Source organism: Phyllobates terribilis, unplaced genomic scaffold, assembly GCF_046119375.1.
Source record: "Phyllobates terribilis strain yellow unplaced genomic scaffold, ASM4611937v1 Scaffold_7__3_contigs__length_470593459, whole genome shotgun sequence".
NCBI lineage: Eukaryota > Metazoa > Chordata > Amphibia > Anura > Dendrobatidae > Phyllobates > Phyllobates terribilis.
Window position 1 is genome coordinate 20,177,405 of NW_027362767.1, and position 20,216 is coordinate 20,197,620.

The 20,216-nt window shown below is 51.7% G+C and overlaps 1 protein-coding gene across 2 annotated transcripts in view; it reads right to left on the minus strand.

The window, feature by feature from the left end:
• Positions 1 to 20,216, minus strand: part of TTC7B (tetratricopeptide repeat domain 7B) — a 121,018-nt gene that overhangs the window by 21,444 nt on the left and 79,358 nt on the right. Inside the window, exons 12-18 of one of the 2 annotated variants that reach the window (XM_073638241.1) lie at positions 20,078 to 20,195; positions 19,328 to 19,385; positions 18,900 to 18,972; positions 11,437 to 11,597; positions 6,820 to 6,936; positions 6,651 to 6,748; positions 3,226 to 3,288 (exon numbers count right to left, since the gene is read on the minus strand). In XM_073638241.1, coding sequence (XP_073494342.1) covers positions 3,226 to 3,288; positions 6,651 to 6,748; positions 6,820 to 6,936; positions 11,437 to 11,597; positions 18,900 to 18,972; positions 19,328 to 19,385; positions 20,078 to 20,195 — 688 coding nt within the window. The remainder of the gene's footprint in view (positions 1 to 3,225; positions 3,289 to 6,650; positions 6,749 to 6,819; positions 6,937 to 11,436; positions 11,598 to 18,899; positions 18,973 to 19,327; positions 19,386 to 20,077; positions 20,196 to 20,216) is intronic. The other variant, XM_073638242.1, reaches the window with a different exon arrangement.

The following is a 20,216-nucleotide window of genomic DNA, read 5'->3' on the forward strand; positions in this document are numbered from 1 at the left end:
CGTGGAGGGAGAGGGCAGGTCGCGCGTGGGAGGGAGAGGGCAGTCGCGCGTGGGAGGGAGAGGGCAGTCGCGCGTGGGAGGGAGAGGGCAGTCGCGCGTGGGAGGGAGAGGGCAGTCGCGCGTGGGAGGGAGAGGGCAGTCGCGCGTGGGAGGGAGAGGGCAGTCGCGCGTGGGAGGGAGAGGGCAGTCGCGCGTGGGAGGGAGAGGGCAGTCGCGCGGGGAGGGAGAGGGCAGTCGCGCGTGGGAGGAGAGGGCAGTCGCGCGTGGGAGGGAGAGGGCAGTCGCGCGTGGGAGGGAGAGGGCAGTCGCGCGTGGGAGGGAGAGGGCAGTCGCGCGTGGGAGGGAGAGGCAGTCGCGCGTGGGAGGGAGAGGGCAGTCGCGCGTGGGAGGGAGAGGGCAGTCGCGCGTGGGAGGGAGAGGGCAGTCGCGGGTGGGAGGGAGAGGGCAGTCGCGCGTGGGAGGGTGGGAGGGAGAGGGCAGTCGCGGGTGGGAGGGAGAGGGCAGTCACGCTGGGGAGGGGTGCATGCGCGTGGAGGAGAGGGCAGCCGCGCGTGGGAGGGTGGGAGGGAGAGGGCAGCCGCGCGTGGAGGGTGGGAGGGAGGGCAGCCGCGCGTGGGAGGGGGAGGGAGAGGGCAGCCGCGCGTGGGAGGGTGGGAGGGAGAGGGCAGCCGCGCGTGGGAGGGTGGGAGGGAGAGGGCAGCCGCGCGTGGGAGGGTGGGAGGGAGAGGGAGAGGGCAGCCGCGCGTGGGAGGGTGGGAGGGAGAGGGAGAGGGCAGCCGCGCGTGGGAGGGTGGGAGGGAGAGGGAGAGGGCAGCCGCGCGTGGGAGGGAGGAGAGAGAGAGGGCAGCCGCGCGTGGGAGGGAGGGAGAGAGAGAGGGCAGCCGCACGTGGGAGGGAGGGAGAGAGAGGGCAGCCGCGCGTGGGAGGGAGGGAGAGAGAGGGCAGCCGCGCGTGAGAGGGAGGGAGGGAGAGAGAGGGCAGCCGCGCGTGGGAGGAAGGGAGAGAGAGGGCAGCCGCGCGTGAGAGGGAGGGAGAGAGAGGGCAGCCGCGCGGGAGAGGGAGGGAGAGAGAGGCAGCCGCGCGTGAGAGGGAGGAGAGAGAGGGCATTCGCGGTGAGGGAGGAGAGAGAGAGAGGGCAGCCGCGCGTGGGAGGGAGGAGAGAGAGAGGGCAGCCGCGCGTGGGAGGGAGGGAGAGAGAGGGCACCCGCGCGTGGGAAGGAGGGGGCCAGCCGCGCGTGGTAGGGAGGGAGGGAGGGGGCAGCCGCGCGTGGGAGGGAGGGGGCAGCCGCGCATGGGAGGGAGGTAGGGAGGGGGCAGCCGCGTGTGGGAGGGAGGTAGGGAGGGAGCAGCCGCGCGTGGGAGGGAGGGGGCAGCCGTGCAGGATGAGCCCAGATTTATCGGAACGCAACTGTCAGCTGCTACGGAGCTGGAGACTTCCTGAAGACTGAGGTACCACGTGCCTCAGTGACGCCAATAGTGAATATACGGGTGCATACTACTCCCTGCACTGGCCCCAGGGCCCCAAGGTTGTGTGTTCGGCTGAGCATCTGCTCCAGACTTGGGTCCTTAGCCTGTTAACCCTCTTAAGACCATGGGGTTTTTGCAATCTGCAGATTCTAAACTGCAGAAACTCTACAGATGGATTGTGCTGCAGGCTCCGGGAAGGATGCCAAGGCAGAGCGCGGCACAGCGACGACCGCGGCCTGTAATGGCACCTTCTGCTCAGAGTCTGGACCGGGTCCCGGAGGTGCCAGACGGGACATCTCCAGGACTGATCGATGAATCGGAGACATTGATAATGAAGGGTAATGGGAGCTCCAGTGACGGTGCATATGCAGCAGACTCGCATGCAGCACGGGTGTTACTCAGTGTAACCAGTAGATAGAGGCACAACCAACACTTTACAGACGCACAGCACTCTATCCCCAGGAGCAGCACTCCAAAAATTCTGTGGATGCAACAGGTTCAGTCCAGGAAAGGCAGCAACAAGCCCAAAGGTGCATGCGGAGGTGAGCAGGCAGACACGCAGGTAATGCAGCTCCTGTGGCATGCGGCGTGCTGCAGAATGACGGCCTTCATATATTTGTGAATCAATCAGATTCCTTAACTATATTAAAGAGACAGTAGACACCCGATGATGGAGAAATAAGAGGGCGCAAATACTTATGCAACTGGAATTCATCACTAAAAAAAAAACAAAAAAACAACTTTGCAAATAGTTGCAATTAAAAGTCTTACCATTCTGCGTATACAGCTCCGCTGCAGAGCGATGGTGTCAAACTATAAACAAACCCCGTGTCGTCTCGTCCTGCTGAAGATCAGGGTGTCATCTCAGCTAATGAGTCCTGACGGGGTTGCATTGTGATTGGTGCAAAAATTAAACTCTCTTGGAAATATTGGGCCACGTGGACTTTAATTTAAGCCGCACACAACTTGTCTGTGCCTCAGTATCCGGATAACAGCGCAGAGAAGCCGCACACACTTTGTTAGTCGCGTGGCCAGTAACTCTGGCTAAAACGGCACATAACAGCGGGATCTGGGGGTGTTTTGTAATCTCTTACACATAAGTCTGCATCGGAGCTGTAAACAGAAAACGTCAGTAGACTATTTTTTCCATAAAGATGGACTGGAATAAACTAAAGAATTGATTGCATTAGTGTACACACCCTTTAAGTTCATGTCACTCAATCAGGGGTGGAAGACTATTTGCTGCAAAAAAAAAAAAATGCTGGAAAAGTGATGGGGAGGGGAGAGATGCAGCTTCAATCACAATACGAAAAAAAAAATTCTGCAGCCATGATTCTCGGCCCCTACACAGGACACGTAACGTGTGTAGGGAACATGCCTGTCATCACGTTATAAGCTGCACACATGTAAAAGTCCGAATAACGCCACAATGTAAGAGCGCCGCTATTATTAAGTAAAGAGCCCTCCTAAAATAACCGTGCCATGAAGCTTTTGTAAAGGAATACTGTCTCTTTAATAATTAAAGGGCCAGTCCAACAGTATTTAGGCCTCATAACAACTCACTCAGCTTACAGCCTTCACCTGCCAGTGGTGAGGTGGGGAGGCGGACGTAACAACAACGAAAAAAAAACAAAAAAACCACTGGCGCCCCTGCCTGGCAGAGAAGGGTACAGCAGGCAGTAATCACATGACATGTCACGTGACTGCTGGGAAGGACAGACCGATTGCAAAGCGAGACACTAAGCCAGCGTTACTTACAAACAGAAAACATGGAGTCAAAACCATGAGTGTGGGGGATGTCAGGAGAGCGCCCTTCAAACACTGGGTACAAATCACAAATTAAAAGAGAATGCACAAGCGTCACTGCAAATAAAATCAGCTCCCGACCCCCAAACAAAAACTATATTTTCTGAGGAATCTGCAAAAAGAATGGCTGAGGCACAAAACCAATGAGCCACTTCCACTCCGTAGGATCAGACCTGTAGATTTACATCCAGGACAAATAATTGTGTCCTGTCCCTTTAAGAACAAAATTGCTAAAGCTGCCCAGGTTGACTCTTGATATTTTGCCATTAGCTGAATGTCTGCTCGTCTATGACAAAGCCAAGAATACAAATGCGAAAACCGCTTTTCATTATCAGTTTTCTAAGTTGAGATATGACATTGTGAAGTTACAGGCCCAAATCCTGAGGCTGCACTACTGCCAAGAGCTGAGGACAACAGCAACAGCAGGCGGCAGTGTCCAAAAAAAAAAAAAAAAATATATATATATATATATATATATATATATATATATATATGTATATATATGCCAGTGAGGATGAAGATGGTGACAGGGAGGGTGATCATCCCCATAATGCACCTGGCACGAAGCCGAACCTTTCAGTAGTGCAGCCTCAGGCTCGGGGCCTGTAACTTCACACAATCATATCTCCGTTTAGAGAAATGATATCTGAGAACGGTTTTCACATTTTTAATGCCGAGATCGTTTCTTCCTTTGAAATGAATCATCTCAGATTTATCGGTGCAGTTTGCAGATAACCAGAAAAAAAGGGACAAAAGGGAAGAACAATTCAGAGCAGGAAACCAGTTTACAGTGAGGAGGTTCGGGCCCGGAGGTGAGCTCAGCACTGGCAGGGGACCTGGGTATAGGGTCGTTTTTGGAAGGAGGATGAGGAAGATGAGAGGAGACAAACAGGTGGAGAGGAGATTCTGGTCTCGAAAGGGAAGAGGAGTCAGAAGAAACTAAAAGACAAAGCAAGAGAGAAGATGAAGGACACAGATAGGAGGCCGAGGGAGAGGAGCTGGAGGGAGGCCGAGCGAGGGGAGCTGGAGGGAGGCCGAGCGAGGGGAGCTGGAGGGAGGCCGAGCGAGGGGAGCTGGAGGGAGGCCGAGCGAGGGGAGCTGGAGGGAGGCCGAGCGAGGGGAGCTGGAGGGAGGCCGAGCGAGGGGAGCTGGAGGGAGGCCGAGCGAGGGGAGCTGGAGGGAGGCCGAGCGAGGGGAGCTGGAAGGAGGCCGAGTGAGGGGAGCTGGAGGGAGGCCGAGCGAGGGGAGCTGGAGGGAGGCCGAGCGAGGGGAGCTGGAGGGAGGCCGAGCGAGGGGAGCTGGAGGGAGGCCGAGCGAGGGGAGCTGGAGGGAGGCCGAGCGAGGGGAGCTGGAGGGAGGCCGAGCGAGGGGAGCTGGAGGGAGGCCGAGCGAGGGGAGCTGGAGGGAGGCCGAGCGAGGGGAGCTGGAGGGAGGCCGAGCGAGGGGAGCTGGAGGGAGGCCGAGCGAGCGGAGCTGGAGGGAGGCCGAGCGAGGGGAGCTGGAGGGAGGCCGAGCGAGGGGAGCTGGAGGGAGGCCGAGCGAGGGGAGCTGCAGGGAGGCCGAGCGAGGGGAGCTGGAGGGAGGCCGAGCGAGGGGAGCTGGAGGGAGGCCGAGCGAGGGGAGCTGGAGGGAGGCCGAGCGAGGGGAGCTGGAGGGAGGCCGAGCGAGGGGAGCTGGAGGGAGGCCGAGCGAGGGGAGCTGGAGGGAGGCCGAGCGAGGGGAGCTGGAGGGAGGCCGAGCGAGGGGAGCTGGAGGGAGGCCGAGGTGGAGGGAGGCCGAGCGAGAGGAGCTGGAGGCCGAGCGAGGGGAGCTGGAGGCCGAGCGAGGGGAGCTGGAGGCCGAGCGAGGGGAGCTGGAGGGAGGCCGAGCGAGGGGAGCTGGAGGCCGAGCGATCCTGCATCTCTACCTGGTCAAAGGAGGGCGGCCGGAGGGGCAACTCCCTGCTATAAAAACATGCAAATCAGCGACTCAATCACTCCTCATTGGTCCCATAAGTGTCACAGAAAAGGTCACATGATCTCTCTTGGTCAATTGTCCCAGAGGAGTACACTAGACATCACTATAAAAAGTTCTGTAACTTTCTCATAAACTTATGCTGTCTCATTTCCAAGCTCTGTGCTTACTGTCAGTGAATGCAATCCTTATATTTAATGGATAAAAACTCATCCTGATCCAGTCCCACTAGAGCCAGGGAGGTTGCGCGATGTGATGGGGGCCTCATACTTACTATGGACCCCCCAATCGTGCTGACACTCCATTCATCTACGCATTTGCAATATTGGATAAAGGCATAAGGGCGCATGTCCCTCTGGGGGTCCCACATTCCAGTGCCTGGAGTGCCCCCACAAGTGATTGTACTCATCGCATCAAGTGCGGCTGCTCGTACTGGCGTCCTGCGCTGCGTGTAAGTAAATTCACTGACATCTGGTGAGGACGTCCGGCTGCAGCTCGGGCCCTGACAGATGGTCTCATATTAATGCTCAGGAGGGAAGGAGACCACGTGACTCACGGAGGATGCGGAGGTGATTGGAGGGGACGCAGAGAGATCTGGAGGATGATATGAGAAGACAAGAACATGGCGGAAGGCACCGGGGGAGGGTAACACAAGGACCAGAGGGGTAACAGGTAATATATCAGACTGAGCCAAAATAAGGAGTCGATCAGTAAATAACACGGAATCACAGAAAAAGAAAAGATCTGCAACTTCTAATACTCTCTGTTCCATTTTATCACCAATTTCAAGACATCTGCTTGCTGTCAATGAATGGAAGCCGTCCTACCTCCACCCAGAAGCAGGCAAGCCATGTAAATCTACTCACAGCTGAGGGTTTGGTACAACTGTAATCCAGTAAAGACAATCATTTACCTGCACCGAAACACTGTAACAAACCATCAGGAGAGGAAAGTCAGGATCAGCTGTGTGAACAGGACCCGACGAGGATGGACTGCAGCCTCTGAATAGAAACATTCAGTAAAAGCAAACAGATCCTGAATACGGCAGAGAACTGAACCCATTATTAGGAAGGTGCAGAACTTTTTCTTACACAGAAACTGACGTAAAATAGTAAAAGCCCGAAAACAATGAGATCAGTGGAATTTGTCCACAGCAGCACTGAGTATTTCAGGAAAAGTGTGATAGGAGGAAACACAAGTATGACGGGAAAATGGGGGCGCAGAGTATACAGACACTCAACTATATGAAAGGGTTAATTGGTTTCCAGAAATGAGAAACATTGACAGAATTATTCCCCAAAGTATAAAATAATGAGGCTGTGCAGAGTATTGCACCCCCAGAGAATGTGCTGCAGACGTGGACATCCTTATAAGATGCTCTGAGCTGCCCCTCAGAGGACTCGGGGTCCGGGGGTCGTCCTCACCTGTCTCCGGGTCACTGAAGTCCGGCAGGGTGATGGTGTTCAGCTGCCTCCGGTCGGCGATGGCTCTGTCCAGTAAACTGCTGCCGCGTCCAGAGTCACTGCCAGAGGCGACACGGGTCACTGGGGTGTAGGGGCCCCGCGGAGCCCCCTCAGCTCTACAGACATTTACCTGGGATTGGTGAGGTTGTAGCAGGACTTCCAGATCTGCAGCATATGCTTACAGGACAAGAGCGCCTCATCCGGCCCCCGGCACAGAGACTCCAGCTTCACCTTGGTAAACAGCAATCTACAAGACAGAAGAAACACGTGAGCAAGGAGAGAGGAAAGCCTCTGCAAGCAGCAGAATGCTGAGCGCAGCTCTGGAGTATAACACAGGATGTAACTCAGGATCAGTAATGTAATGTATGTACACAGTGACTGCACCAGCAGAATAGTGAGTGCAGCTCTGGAGTATAATACAGGATGTAACTCAGGATCAGTAATGTAATGTATGCACACAGTGACTGCACCAGCAGAATAGTGCGTGCAGCTCTGGGGTATAATACAGGAAGTAATTCAGGATCAGTAATGTAATGTATGTACACAGTGACTGCACCAGCAGAATAGTGAGTGCAGCTCTGGAGTATAATACAGGATGTAACTCCGGATCAGTAATGTAATGTATGTACACAGTGACTGCACCAGCAGAATAGTGAGTGCAGCTCTGGAGTATAATACAGGATGTAACTCAGGATCAGTAATGTAATGTATGTACACAGTGACTGCACCAGCAGAATAGTGAGTGCTGCTCTGGGGTATAATACAGGGGGTAACTCAGGATCAGTAATGTAATGTATGTACACAGTGACTGCACCAGCAGAATAGTGAGTGCAGCTCTGGAGTATAATACAGGAACTCAGGATCATTAATGTAATGTATGTACACAGTGACTGCACCAGCAGAATAGTGAGTGCAGCTCTGGAGTATAATACAGGATGTAACTCAGGATCAGTAATGTAATGTATGTACACAGTGACTGCACCAGCAGAATAGTGAGTGCTGCTCTGGGGTATAATACAGGGGGTAACTCAGGATCAGTAATGTAATGTATGTACACAGTGACTGCACCAGCAGAATAGTGAGTGCAGCTCTGGAGTATAATACTGGATGTAACTCAGGATCAGTAATGTAATGTATGTACACAGTGACTGCACCAGCAGAATAGTGAGTGCTGCTCTGGGGTATAATACAGGGGGTAACTCAGGATCAGTAATGTAATGTATGTACACAGTGACTGCACCAGCAGAATAGTGAGTGCAGCTCTGGAGTATAATACAGGATGTAACTCAGGATCAGTAATGTAATGTATGTACACAGTGACTGCACCAGCAGAATAGTGAGCGCAGCTCTGGAGTATAATACAGGAGGTAACTCAGGATCAGTAATGTAATGTATGTACACAGTGACTGCACCAGCAGAATAGTGAGTGCAGCTCTGGAGTATAATACAGGAGGTAACTCAGGATCAGTAATGTAATGTATGTACACAGTGACTACACCAGCAGAATAGTGAGTGCAGCTCTGGAGTATAATACAGGATGTAACTCAGGATCAGTAATGTAATGTATGTACACAGTGACTGCACCAGCAGAATAGTGAGCGCAGCTCTGGAGTATAATACAGGATATAACTCAGGATCAGTAATGTAATGTATGTACACAGTGACTGCACCAGCAGAATAGTGAGCGCAGCTCTGCAGTATAATACAGGATGTAACTCAGGATCAGTAATGTAATGTATGTACACAGTGACTGCACCAGCAGAATAGTGAGCGCAGCTCTGGAGTATAATACAGGATGTAACTCAGGATCAGTAATGTAATGTATGTACACAGTGACTGCACCAGCAGAATAGTGAGTGCAGCTCTGGAGTATAATACAGGATGTAACTCAGGATCAGTAATGTAATGTATGCACACAGTGACTGCACCAGCAGAATAGTGCGTGCAGCTCTGGGGTATAATACAGGAAGTAATTCAGGATCAGTAATGTAATGTATGTACACAGTGACTGCACCAGCAGAATAGTGAGTGCAGCTCTGGAGTATAATACAGGATGTAACTCCGGATCAGTAATGTAATGTATGTACACAGTGACTGCACCAGCAGAATAGTGAGTGCAGCTCTGGAGTATAATACAGGATGTAACTCAGGATCAGTAATGTAATGTATGTACACAGTGACTGCACCAGCAGAATAGTGAGTGCTGCTCTGGGGTATAATACAGGGGGTAACTCAGGATCAGTAATGTAATGTATGTACACAGTGACTGCACCAGCAGAATAGTGAGCGCAGCTCTGGAGTATAATACAGGATGTAACTCAGGATCAGTAATGTAATGTATGTACACAGTGACTGCACCAGCAGAATAGTGAGCGCAGCTCTGGAGTATAATACAGGAGGTAACTCAGGATCAGTAATGTAATGTATGTACACAGTGACTGCACCAGCAGAATAGTGAGTGCAGCTCTGGAGTATAATACAGGAGGTAACTCAAGATCAGTAATGTAATGTATGTACACAGTGACTACACCAGCAGAATAGTGAGTGCAGCTCTGGAGTATAATACAGGATGTAACTCAGGATCAGTAATGTAATGTATGTACACAGTGACTGCACCAGCAGAATAGTGAGTGCAGCTCTGGAGTATAATACAGGAACTCAGGATCATTAATGTAATGTATGTACACAGTGACTGCACCAGCAGAATAGTGAGTGCAGCTCTGGAGTATAATACAGGATGTAACTCAGGATCAGTAATGTAATGTATGTACACAGTGACTCCACCAGCAGAATAGTGAGTGCAGCTCTGGAGTATAATACAGGATGTAACTCAGGATCAGTAATGTCATGTATGTACACAGTGACTGCACCAGCAGAATAGTGAGTGCAGCTCTGGAGTATAATACAGGATGTAACTCAGGATCAGTAATGTAATGTATGTACTCAGTGACTGTACCAGCAGAATAGTGAGTGCAGCTCTGGAGTATAATACAGGAGGTAACTCAGGATCAGTAATGTAATGTATGTACACAGTGACTGCACCAGCAGAATAGTGAGTGCAGCTCTGGAGTATAATACAGGATGTAACTCAGGATCAGTAATGTAATGTATGTACACAGTGACTGCTACAGCAGAATAGTGAGCTCAGCTCTGGAGTATAATACAGGATGTAACTCAGGATCAGTAATGTAATGTATGTACACAGTGACTGCACCAGCAGAATAGTGAGTGCAGCTCTGGAGTATAATACAGGATGTAACTCAGGATCAGTAATGTATGTACACAGTGACTGCACCAGCAGGATAGTGAGTGCAGCTCTGGAGTATAATACAGGATGTAACTCAGGATCAGTAATGTAATGTATGTACACAGTGACTGCACCAGCAGAATAGTGAGTGCAGCTCTGGGGTATAATACAGGATGTAACTCAGGATCAGTAATGTAATGTATGTACACAGTGACTGCACCAGCAGAATAGTGAGCGCAGCTCTGGAGTATAATACAGGATGTAATTCAGGATCAGTAATGTAATGTATGTACACAGTGACTGCACCAGCAGAATAGTGAGTGCAGCTCTGGAGTATAATACAGGATGTAACTCAGGATCAGTAATGTAATGTATGTACACTGTGACTGCACCAGCAGAATAGTGAGTGCAGCTCTGGAGTATAATACAGGAGGTAACTCTGGATCAGTAATGTAATGTATGTACACAGTGACTGCACCAGCAGAATAGTGAGTGCAGCTCTGGAGTATAATACAGGATGTAACTCAGGATCAGTAATGTAATGTTTGTATACAGTGACTGCACCAGCAGAATAGTGAGTGCAGCTCTGGAGTATAATACAGGATGTAACTCAGGATCAGTAATGTAATGTATGTACACAGTGACTGCACCAGCAGAATAGTGAGTGCAGCTCTGGAGTATAATACAGGAGGTAACTTGAGATCAGTGATGTGAGGTCTATACACAGTGGCGTCCATGATAGCGGTCACTCAGCTTTCCAAGGCTCAGATATAACAGATAATATATTTTTGGACAGTCTGATATGATCTGACGACTGATGGAGATGTGGTATAACACAATGCCGCCACATATGATAATACCGTGTAATGACGGTAACATGAGCTCCATTGCTATATACCGCTACTCGTATGGAGCAGGATATCACAATCTCTATACAGGTCGGGATTTAGCTTCCTGCAGAGTCTGATGAAGTCGCCGCACAGCTGGTGGGTAAGAGCCGGCGAGCGCTTCGCCCCGAGCTCCGGTTACAATATTCTGCAGATGGCGCATTGTGATGATTTCCAGCGCACAGAAAGGAGCTGTTGGTTAATATTCATTATTTAAAGGGCCGGTCTCAGGTAACATAAGCGTATTGAGGCCGGGAGGGTAACTATGAGATAACCGTGATAGAGAGGATGAAAGCAGGGAATAAATATTTCATCGGGAAACACAATTCTGCAGCGACAGGTGGTCAGGAGGATCTGTGAACGTTCAGGGGTCTGGGATTAGATGGCTCCTCTGATGATGATGATGATGATGCAGCAATGGGGAAATGGATTGATTTCACGTTTTCCTGCTTGTCCGCTCTTGTAGCGGTGATATATTCTGCAGCTTTGTGCACTCAGGATAACCACTCCCATCATTCACATGGAGCGGCTAGGACTGCACATGATGTGAATGACGCAAAATTAAAGACAGGGAAAACACAAGATCAACTTTCTACTGAATTGTGCTACTTACATGAAGTTCTCTGGATACTCGCTCAGCGCCATGTCCATAATATTCAGTGCATCGTGGTAGTGCTTCTGAGCGGAGAGCAGCAGCGCCAACAAGTGGAGGGAGTTGGAGTCATCACCCTGGAGCTGGAGAGCCTGACGAACATAACCCAGAGCTTCCGGGATCTACAGTCACAAGAAAGCGCAGGTTACATCAGGTTAGATCAGCGGTGACATCACTGAGACCGCCGCCTATCCATCACTAGAGATCAGCGGTGACATCACTGAGACCGCCGCCTATCCATCACCAGAGATCAGCGGTGACATCACTGAGACCGCCGCCTATCCATCACCAGAGATCAGCGGTGACATCACTGAGAATGCCGCCTATCCATCACCAGAGATCAGCGGTGACATCACTGAGAATGCCGCCTATCCATCACCAGAGATCAGCGGTGACATCACTAAGAATGCCGCCTATCCATCACTAGAGATCAGAGGTGACATCACTGAGACCGCCGCCTATCCATCACCAGAGATCAGCGGTGACATCACTGAGAATGCCGCCTATCCATCACTAGAGATCAGCAGTGACATCACTGAGAATGCCGCCTATCCATCACCAGAGATCAGCGGTGACATCACTGAGAATGCCGCCTATCCATCATTAGAGATCAGCGGTGACATCACTGAGAATGCCGCCTATCCATCACCAGAGATCAGCGGTGACATCACTGAGAATGCCGCCTATCCATCACCAGAGATCAGCGGTGACATCACTGAGAATGCCGCCTATCCATTACTAGAGATCAGCGGTGACATCACTGAGAATGCCGCCTATCCATCACTAGAGATCAGCGGTGACATCACTGAGAATGCCTCCTATCCATCAACAGAGATCAGCGGTGACATCACTGAGAATGCCGCCTATCCATCACCAGAGATCAGAGGTGACATCACTGAGAATGCCGCCTATCCATCACCAGAGATCAGCGGTGACATCACTGAGAATGCCGCCTATCCATCACCAGAGATCAGCGGTGACATCACTGAGAATGCCGCCTATCCATCACCAGAGATCAGCGGTGACATCACTGAGAATGCCTCCTATCCATCACTAGAGATCAGCGGTGACATCACTGAGAATGCCGCCTATCCATCACTAGAGATCAGCGGTGACATCACTGAGAATGCCTCCTATCCATCACCAGAGATCAGCGGTGACATCACTGAGAATGCCGCCTATCCATCACCAGAGATCAGCGGTGACATCACTGAGAATGCCGCCTATCCATCACTAGAGATCAGCGGTGACATCACTGAGAATGCCGCCTATCCATCACTAGAGATCAGCGGTGACATCACTGAGAATGCCTCCTATCCATCACCAGAGATCAGCGGTGACATCACTGAGAATGCCGCCTATCCATCACTAGAGATCAGCGGTGACATCACTGAGAATGCCTCCTATCCATCACCAGAGATCAGCGGTGACATCACTGAGAATGCCGCCTATCCATCACCAGAGATCAGAGGTGACATCACTGAGAATGCCGCCTATCCATCACCAGAGATCAGCGGTGACATCACTGAGAATGCCGCCTATCCATCACCAGAGATCAGCGGTGACATCACTGAGAATGCCGCCTATCCATCACTAGAGATCAGCAGTGACATCACTGAGAATGCCGCCTATCCATCACCAGAGATCAGCGGTGACATCACTGAGAATGCCGCCTATCCATCACCAGAGATCAGCGGTGACATCACTGAGAATGCCGCCTATCCATCACCAGAGATCAGCGGTGACATCACTGAGAATGCCGCCTATCCATCACTAGAGATCAGCGGTGACATCACTGAGAATGCCGCCTATCCACCATCACTAGAGATCAGCGGTGACATCACTGAGAATGCCGCCTATCCATCACCAGATATCAGCGGTGACATCACTGAGAATGCCGCCTATCCATCACTAGAGATCAGCGGTGACATCACTGAGAATGCCGCCTATCCATCACCAGAGATCAGCGGTGACATCACTGAGAATGCCGCCTATCCATCACTAGAGATCAGCGGTGACATCACTGAGAATGCCGCCTATTCATCACCAGAGATCAGCGGTGACATCACTGAGAATGCCGGCTATCCATCACCAGAGATCAGCGGTGACATCACTGAGAATGCCGGCTATCCATCACCAGAGATCAGCGGTGACATCACTGAGAATGCCACCTATCCATCACCAGAGATCAGCGGTGACATCACTGAGAATGCCACCTATCCATCACCAGAGATCAGCGGTGACATCACTGAGAATGCCACCTATCCATCACCAGAGATCAGCGGTGACATCACTGAGAATGCCGCCTATCCATCACCAGAGATCAGCGGTGACATCACTGAGAATGCCGCCTATCCATCACCAGAGATCAGCGGTGACATCACTGAGAATGCCGCCTATCCATCACCAGAGATCAGCGGTGACATCACTGAGAATGCCGCCTATCCATCACCAGAGATCAGCGGTGACATCACTGAGAATGCCGCCTATCCATCACCAGAGATCAGCGGTGACATCACTGAGAATGCCGCCTATCCATCACTAGAGATCAGCGGTGACATCACTGAGAATGCCGCCTATCCATCACCAGAGATCAGCCGTGACATCACTGAGAATGCCGCCTATCCATCACCAGAGATCAGCGGTGACATCACTGAGAATGCCGCCTATCCATCACCAGAGATCAGCGGTGACATCACTGAGAATGCCGCCTATCCATCACCAGAGATCAGCGGTGACATCACTGAGAATGCCGCCTATCCATCACCAGAGATCAGCGGTGACATCACTGAGAATGCCGCCTATCCATCACTAGAGATCAGCGGTGACATCACTGAGAATGCCGGCTATCCATCACCAGAGATCAGCGGTGACATCACTGAGAATGCCGGCTATCCATCACCAGAGATCAGCGGTGACATCACTGAGAATGCCGCCTATCCATCACCAGAGATCAGCGGTGACATCACTGAGAATGCCGCCTATCCATCACTAGAGATCAGCGGTGACATCACTGAGAATGCCACCTATCCATCACCAGAGATCAGCGGTGACATCACTGAGAATGCCGCCTATCCATCACTAGAGATCAGCGGTGACATCACTGAGAATGCCGCCTATCCATCACTAGAGATCAGCGGTGACATCACTGAGAATGCCGCCTATCCATCACTAGAGATCAGCGGTGACATCACTGAGAATGCCGCCTGTCCATCACCAGAGATCAGCGGTGACCTCACTGAGAATGCCGCCTATCCATCACTAGAGATCAGCGGTGACATCACTGAGAATGCCGCCTATCCATCACTAGAGATCAGCGGTGACATCACTGAGAATGCCGCCTGTCCATCACCAGAGATCAGCGGTGACCTCACTGAGAATGCCGCCTATCCATCACCAGAGATCAGCGGTGACATCACTGAGAATGCCGCCTATCCATCACCAGAGATCAGCGGTGACATCACTGAGAATGCCGCCTATCCATCACCAGAGATCAGCGGTGACATCACTGAGAATGCCGCCTATCCATCACCAGAGATCAGCGGTGACATCACCGAGAATGCCGCCTATCCATCACGAGAGATCAGCGGTGACATCACTGAGAATGCCGCCTATCCATCACTAGAGATCAGCGGTGACATCACCGAGAATGCCGCCTATCCATCACTAGAGATCACCGGTGACATCACCGAGAATGCCGCCTATCCATCACTAGAGATCAGCGGTGACATCACCGAGAATGCCGCCTATCCATCACCAGAGATCAGCGGGGACATCACTGAGAATGTCGCCTATCCATCACCAGAGATCAGCGGGGACATCACTGAGAATGCCGCCTATCCATCACCAGAGATCAGCGGTGACATCACTGAGAATGCCGCCTATCCATCACTAGAGATCAGCGGTGACATCACTGAGAATGCCGCCTATCCATCACCAGAGATCAGCGGTGACATCACTGAGAATGCCGCCTATCCATCACCAGAGATCAGCGGTGACATCACCGAGAATGCCACCTATCCATCACCAGAGATCAGCGGTGACATCACCGAGAATGCCGCCTATCCATCACCAGAGATCAGCGGTGACATCACCGAGAATGCCGCCTATCCATCACCAGAGATCAGCGGTGACATCACCGAGAATGCCGCCTATCCATCACGAGAGATCAGCGGTGACATCACTGAGAAAGCCGCCTATCCATCACTAGAGATCAGCGGTGACATCACCGAGAATGCCGCCTATCCATCACTAGAGATCAACGGTGACATCACCGAGAATGCCGCCTATCCATCACTAGAGATCAGCGGTGACATCACCGAGAATGCCGCCTATCCATCACCAGAGATCAGCGGGGACATCACTGAGAATGTCACCTATCCATCACCAGAGATCAGCAGGGACATCACTGAGAATGCCGCCTATCCATCACCAGAGATCAGCGGTGACATCACTGAGAATGCCGCCTATCCATCACTAGAGATCAGCAGTGACATCACTGAGAATGCCGCCTATCCATCACTAGAGATCAGCGGTGACATCACTGAGAATGTCACCTATCCATCACCAGAGATCAGCGGTGACATCACTGAGAATGCCGCCTATCCATCACTAGAGATCAGCAGTGACATCACTGAGAATGCCGCCTATCCATCACTAGAGATCAGCGGTGACATCACTGAGAATGTCACCTATCCATCACCAGAGATCAGCGGGGACATCACTGAGAATGCCGCCTATCCATCACTAGAGATCAGCAGTGACATCACTGAGAATGCCGCCTATCCATCACCAGAGATCAGCGGTGACATCACTGAGAATGCCGCCTATCCATCACCAGAGATCAGCGGTGACATCACTGAGAATGCCGCCTATCCATCACCAGAGATCAGCGGTGACATCACTGAGAATGCCGCCTATCCATCACCAGAGATCAGCGGTGACATCACTGAGAATGCCGCCTATCCATCACCAGAGATCAGCGGTGACATCACTGAGAATGCCGCCTATCCATCACTAGAGATCAGCGGTGACATCACTGAGAATGCCGCCTATCCATCACCAGAGATCAGCGGTGACATCACTGAGAATGCCACCTATCCATCACCAGAGATCAGCGGTGACCTCACTGAGAATGCCGCCTATCCATCACTAGAGATCAGCGGTGACATCACTGAGAATGCCGCCTATCCATCACTAGAGATCAGCGGTGACATCACTGAGAATGCCGGCTATCCATCACCAGAGATCAGCGGTGACATCACTGAGAATGCCGCCTATCCATCACCAGAGATCAGCGGTGACATCACTGAGAATGCCGCCTATCCATCACTAGAGATCAGCTGTGACCTCACTGAGAATGCCGCCTATCCATCACCAGAGATCAGCGGTGACATCACTGAGAATGCCGCCTATCCATCACCAGAGATCAGCGGTGACATCACTGAGAATGCCGCCTATCCATCACTAGAGATCAGCGGTGACATCACTGAGAATGCCGCCTATCCATCACCAGAGATCAGCGGTGACATCACTGAGAATGCCGCCTATCCATCACCAGAGATCAGCGGTGACCTCACTGAGAATGCCGCCTATCCATCACCAGAGATCAGCAGTGACATCACTGAGAATGCCGCCTATCCATCACCAGAGATCAGCGGTGACATCACTGAGAATGCCGCCTATCCATCACCAGAGATCAGCAGTGACATCACTGAGAATGCCGCCTATCCATCACTAGAGATCAGCGGTGACATCACTGAGAATGCCACCTATCCATCACTAGAGATCAGAGGTGACATCACTGAGAATGCCGCCTATCCATCACCAGAGATCAGCGGTGACATCACTGAGAATGCCTCCTATCCATCACCAGAGATCAGCAGTGACATCACTGAGAATGCCGCCTATCCATCACTAGAGATCAGCGGTGACATCACTGAGAATGCCACCTATCCATCACCAGAGATCAGCAGTGACATCACTGAGAATGCCTCCTATCCATCACCAGAGATCAGCAGTGACATCACTGAGAATGCCGCCTATCCATCACCAGAGATCAGCGGTGACCTCACTGAGAATGCCGCCTATCCATCACCAGAGATCAGCAGTGACATCACTGAGAATGCCGCCTATCCATCACCAGAGATCAGCGGTGACATCACTGAGAATGCCGCCTATCCATCACCAGAGATCAGCAGTGACATCACTGAGAATGCCGCCTATCCATCACTAGAGATCAGCGGTGACATCACTGAGAATGCCGCCTATCCATCACCAGAGATCAGCGGTGACATCACTGAGAATGCCGCCTATCCATCACCAGAGATCAGCAGTGACATCACTGAGAATGCCGCCTATCCATCACTAGAGATCAGCGGTGACATCACTGAGAATGCCGCCTATCCATCACTAGAGATCAGCGGTGACATCACTGAGAATGCCGCCTATCCATCACTAGAGATCAGCGGTGACATCACTGAGAATGCCACCTATCCATCACTAGAGATCAGCAGTGACATCACTGAGAATGCAGACTATCCATCAGCAGAGATCAGCAGTGACATCACTGAGAATGCCGCCTATCCATCACCAGAGATCAGCAGTGACATCACTGAGAATGCCGCCTATCCATCACCAGAGATCAGCAGTGACATCACTGAGAATGCCGCCTATCCATCACCAGAGATCAGCAGTGACATCAGTCTCTGACTTGTCGGACATATTACCATTACGGGAAGTGACTGGTTACTCTTATTAAAGAAGTTGTCCACTACTTCTACATTGATGCCCTATCCGTAGGATCATCAATGTATGATCGGCCGGGGTCCCACACGCGGCACCCCCGCCGATCAGCTGTTATCGGTGCCGGCGGCCGCCCGCCAGAAGTGCTCACCTGCGGGGCTCTGCCATCAAGTGGTAGTGGCCGCCGCGGTGTACTGCACATCCGCCTCCCATTCAATTGAACAGCAGCTGATTGGCGGGGGTGCCGCGTGTGGGACCCCGGCAGATCATACATTGATACCTTATCCTATGGATAGGGCATCAATGTAGAAGTAGTGGACAACCCCTTTAACGTCTTGCTGTTAACAGTTTTGCAGCAGCGGGTGATGCTGGGAGGATGACGCTGTGGAGTCTTAGGGCAGGTGGCCTTTCTGGACTCTTCAGGTTATGTAAAGCATCTAGTAAGAGCCAAATACAGCTTCACACATGAAATATGCAAAGTGGCGCCATGACAGCAGCACAGAGGGGGCAGCCTGCGCCTATCCCTCCCAGGAACCGCTCCTCTGCTGACCCCAATACATACAATTATGCTAATGTTCTGACTGGATCAGTCTTCGCACTGTACTATCCGGGGGCCGCGGTGTCGTCTGATGGCAGCGCAGCAGTCACTGTGCTCCTCTATGATATATAATGCCACTCACCTGTCGGGATATCGCCAGCTGCAGGGCCAGGTAAAAGGCTGCCTGGTGGTCGGTGGGTGACAGGCTGTGAGCCCTGTATGACAGAACCGGGCGTCAGTACCACAATACTATGCACTAATCACAGGTTGTCAGATGTTTGCACTTGTGAGGTCAGGATGGTGCTCAGCACAGTAGAACATATTTCCATGGAATACAGCTCCTTAAGGGGATTGTGCATTAGCTCGGGACCCCCGTTATGAATCAGAACCACAGAACAAAGAGGCCCTGACCCTGGAGGACCCACAACAGCTCCGGCAGCCGATATATATACTCTGATATCAGGGAATTGTGTGAGGTTACAGAGTGCTAGAAGTTCTCAGTATATTATATATGGTGGTTGTGACGCTGTATGGGACGAGTCATGGAGGCCGAGACTCCACCGCACTCACCTCTGAAAGGCCAGGAGAGCTTTCCTCTGCAGATCTTCCTGCAAACCACGTAGCGACGCTGCAAGACAGAGATGTGACATTACATAGCTCCCCCTGCACCATCAAGACGATCAGGGTGCAGATCAGCTGCAGTCACCGCTACTAACTAAAGCAGAGATGCAGTGTAAAGCATCGGAAAAGAGGAGCAAAATTTAAGCCTCTGATGAGACTTCGTCAATGCCAGCGAACCGTTCACCATCACCCAGGGGCACTGGTCTGAATTTAGCTGGAACTCAGCTTTATGATCAAGGCACCTAATGATCCAGTGTAGATGTATCCAAACTGGTCCCAGTACCAGGGGTAGAGGTTACAGGCATTCCCTAGACCCGTGTGTGCCCGTGCCCCTTACTGTCAGAGGCTATACACGTATGTGTGCCCGTGCCCCTTACCATCAGAGGCTATACACGTATGGGCGTATGTGCGCCCCTTACCATCAGAGGCTATACCCGTATGATGTATGTGTGCCCGTGCCCCTTACCGTCAGAGACTATACCCATATGGGCATATGTGTGCCCGTGCCCCATACCGTCAGAGGCTATACACGTATGGGCGTATGTGTGCCCGTGCCCCTTACCATCAGAGGCTATACACGTATGGGCGTATGTGCGCCCCTTACCGTCAGAGGCTATACACGTATGGGCGTATGTGTGCCCGTGCCCCTTACCATCAGAGGCTATACACGTATGATGTATGTGTGCCCGCGCCCCTTACCATCAGAGGCTTGTAAGCTATACGCCAGTCCAAGTGCCAGGAAACCTTTGGCTTTGAATTCAGAGCTTTTTTCTGCACATTCAACAACCATTTTGGCGAATCTTTCAGCTTCTTCCATCTACAAAAATGAAAATATTGG